Here is a 3,187-nt window from a genome sequence, read left to right as displayed (position 1 = left end):
CAATTCATCACAGCATCTGCCTTGTGTATGCATGTAAGTGACCTATATGACCCAAATAAGAAATTAGAATGACTGAACAAATTAACAACTATATAAATACCACAAGTTTTCTAGTAGTTTGTTCCATACTTACACGATCTTCAAACCACTTTGGAAACTCTAAATCGTGCATCTGCTCTACATTCGACACATTTTGCTGCTGAAGCAATTCTTTGTGCATCCTATACAATAGTATTATTAGTTATCTATGTGCTACGGTTAGTGCTAAAATTGACTAAACATATAACACTTCTCATATACATAAGGTAATAAATTTATTACCTTATGTAATCATCAATTTCTTCACAATTTTTCAAGATGAATAAATGTATTTTCATCAACTCTGATTCACTTAAGCAACAAAATGTTGCTGCCCCAAAAGGCCGAGCCATTCCAGAAAAAATAGACAACTTTCCAGTAGCCTCAAAGCGTTCGATGTTTCTTTCTGGTTCATTAAATATTGTAGGAACATTGTGCAAGTACCTGGAAATGAATGTTAGACATTCATCATCCAAGTAACGCTCAACAATGCATACTTCCGGTCGAGCTCTGTTGTGCACATAACCTTTGTATTGACCCATTTTTCTGTGTCACAAAAATGCAGCCATAAGATGTCACAGCAGTACGACCCTATGAAGCAAAAGAAGATTCAGTCTTAAAATAGCCTTTACACTACCTCTCAAATGGGAACATCCACCGGTATTGTGCTGGGCCAGCAAGTTTTGCTTCAGCAGGTAAATGGACCATTAAATGGACCATTACATCGAAGAAATTTGGAGGGAAAATTTTTTCAAGTTTGCAGAGTATTACAACAATGTTTTTCTCCTGTGCATCTAACTCATCTACATAAAGAGTCCTGGAACAAATTTTCCTAAAAAAATTGCTTAGTTCTACCAAAGTTTGGGAAACATCCTTTGGCAGCATGCCTCTAATTGCTAATGGAAGTAGACGTTGCAAGAATACATGATAATCATGACTCTTCATCCCTGAAATTTGGCACTCTTTTGGCTTAACACAATGAGATATGTTTGAGGCAAATCCATCGGGGAACTTGAGTGAGCTCAAAAACTGGCATAGTTTTTGTTTTTCGCTGCGTGAAAGAGTGTAGCATGCAGCGGGCATCACCTTTGAATCCCCTTGAGTTTGAAGATGCAATTCTTCCCTCAATCTCATTTCCTTCAAATCCTCTCTAGCTTGCCAAGTGTCCCTATTTTTGTGTCCCGTACCCATCACTGTAGCCAACAAAATTTCACACACATTCTTCACGATATGCATAATGTCCAAGTTGTGTCTAATTTTGTTAGTACTTCAATATGGCAGCTCAAAAAAAATGCTTTTCTTCAACCAATTTGACTGATTTTGCATGCGTTTTCTTTTCTTCTCTTTAAGCAATTCAGGTGCCTTACCAAACACCATTTGATCAAACTCTTGAAGTTGTTCAAAGATTTCTTCACCGGATAAAGTTCTAACAGGCTGTCTAAGATCACTCTTGCCATCAAATGACTTTCTTTCTCTGCGCCATTTATGGTCCGCTGGCAAAAATCGCCGGTGCCCCATATAGCAACATTTTAATCCATTTCTCAGATATACACTGGTTGTATCATCTAAACAAATAGGACAGGCCTTATAACCTTTCGTACTCCACCCTGACAAATAGGCATATGCTGGAAAATCACTTATAGTCCACAATAGAGCAGCCCGTAACATAAATTTTTCTCCCACGGCTGCATCATAAGTCTCAAAGCCAGTGTCAAAAAACTCTTTCAACTCATCAATTAGAGGCCTAAAAAATATATCCATATCATTTCCTATGCACTTAGGACCTGGAATAATCATTGATAACAGGAAAAAAGGGTCCTTTAAGCATTTCCAAGGTGGTAGATTGTAAGGAACAAGGATTACAGGCCATATACTATATGCATTATTCATGTTTCCATAGGGATTGAAACCATCAGTTGAAAGCCCCAACCTAACATTACGAGGATCTTCGGCAAAAGATGGGTGACTGTTATCAAACTCCTTCCAAGCTATTGAGTCAGCAGGGTGTGTCATTGTGTTTTCCTTGGGAACGCGTCTCTCTTTATGCCACCTCATATCTTGAGCTATCTCCTTGTTTATGAATAGTCTTTGCAACCTTGATTTTAAGGGGAAATAGCGAAGCACTTTTCTAGGAATTTTAGAACCCGGGGATTTATAACGAGGTGCTTTACATTTTTCATTTGGGCAGTGATCGAGGCTTTCATTTTCTTTCCAATAAAGTGCACAATCATTTTCACATGCATGTATTTTTTCACACTTGAGTCCTAGCTCACGAATTAAATTTTTTGCATCATAGTATGAGCTAGGAATTGATGCCATGGGGAAGACTTGAATGAGGAATTTCAGCAGCATATCGATGGATTTGCAAGTCCACCGATTCATAGTTTTCAAATGAAGGATATGGACAACAAAGGAAAGTTTTGAGTACTTATCACAACCCGGGTAGAGACTTTTTTCAGCTTCAGATAATAATCTAAGAAACTTACTTGCTTCCCCCTCTTGCTTATTTGGTATATCCCTATTATGTTCCCCCGAATTTCTCCAATTCTCGCCAAAGTTTGCAGTACCAACGTCATTTAACATTTCTTGAATATCATCTGACTCACTGTTTTCTTCATCTAAAACTATGTTATCATCTTCATCCTCATCAGAATCCTCAAACCTTTCACCATGATATACCCACCTAGTATAGCTCTCAACAATTCCCCCACACAAATGACTTTTCATGACCTCCATAGTTTGATCCTCAAAGTTGTTGCACCCTTTACATGGACAAGGGAGCTTATATGTGGGATCCTTGCCTAAATAAGCGAACTGAACGAATTCTTTCACTCCTGCCAAATATCTAGGATGCAAGTAATCTTTAATTGTCATCCAACTCCTATCCATGTTTTTTCAAAAGCACCGTTGATCCTAACACAAAAAAATATGCAACCATGATATTACAACAACACATATAATAAATATAGGAAATTAATCTTCCCATACAACAATAATAAAAATTAAACAAAATACAACACAGCTATTAGTAAATTCAAACATGTCACAACTACACATTTGGTTCATAAATACAAAAAGGAAACTAACTGTCAAACATGTCACAAATACA

The 3,187-nt window shown here is 37.3% G+C and overlaps 1 protein-coding gene across 1 annotated transcript; it reads right to left on the bottom strand.

The window, feature by feature from the left end:
- Positions 1-1,347: 1,347 nt before the first annotated feature.
- LOC113780282 lies at positions 1,348-2,967 on the bottom strand. The gene has a single exon (XM_027326097.1). It carries the CDS (start codon positions 2,965-2,967, stop codon positions 1,348-1,350), a length of 1,620 nt encoding a protein of 539 aa, XP_027181898.1.
- Between the last annotated feature and the right edge of the window lie 220 nt (positions 2,968-3,187).

The sequence above is a fragment of the Coffea eugenioides genome, chromosome 8 (genome assembly GCF_003713205.1).
Source record: "Coffea eugenioides isolate CCC68of chromosome 8, Ceug_1.0, whole genome shotgun sequence".
NCBI lineage: Eukaryota > Viridiplantae > Streptophyta > Magnoliopsida > Gentianales > Rubiaceae > Coffea > Coffea eugenioides.
Note: the sequence above shows the minus strand (reverse complement) of the source record. Positions and strands in the feature narration are given on the sequence as shown.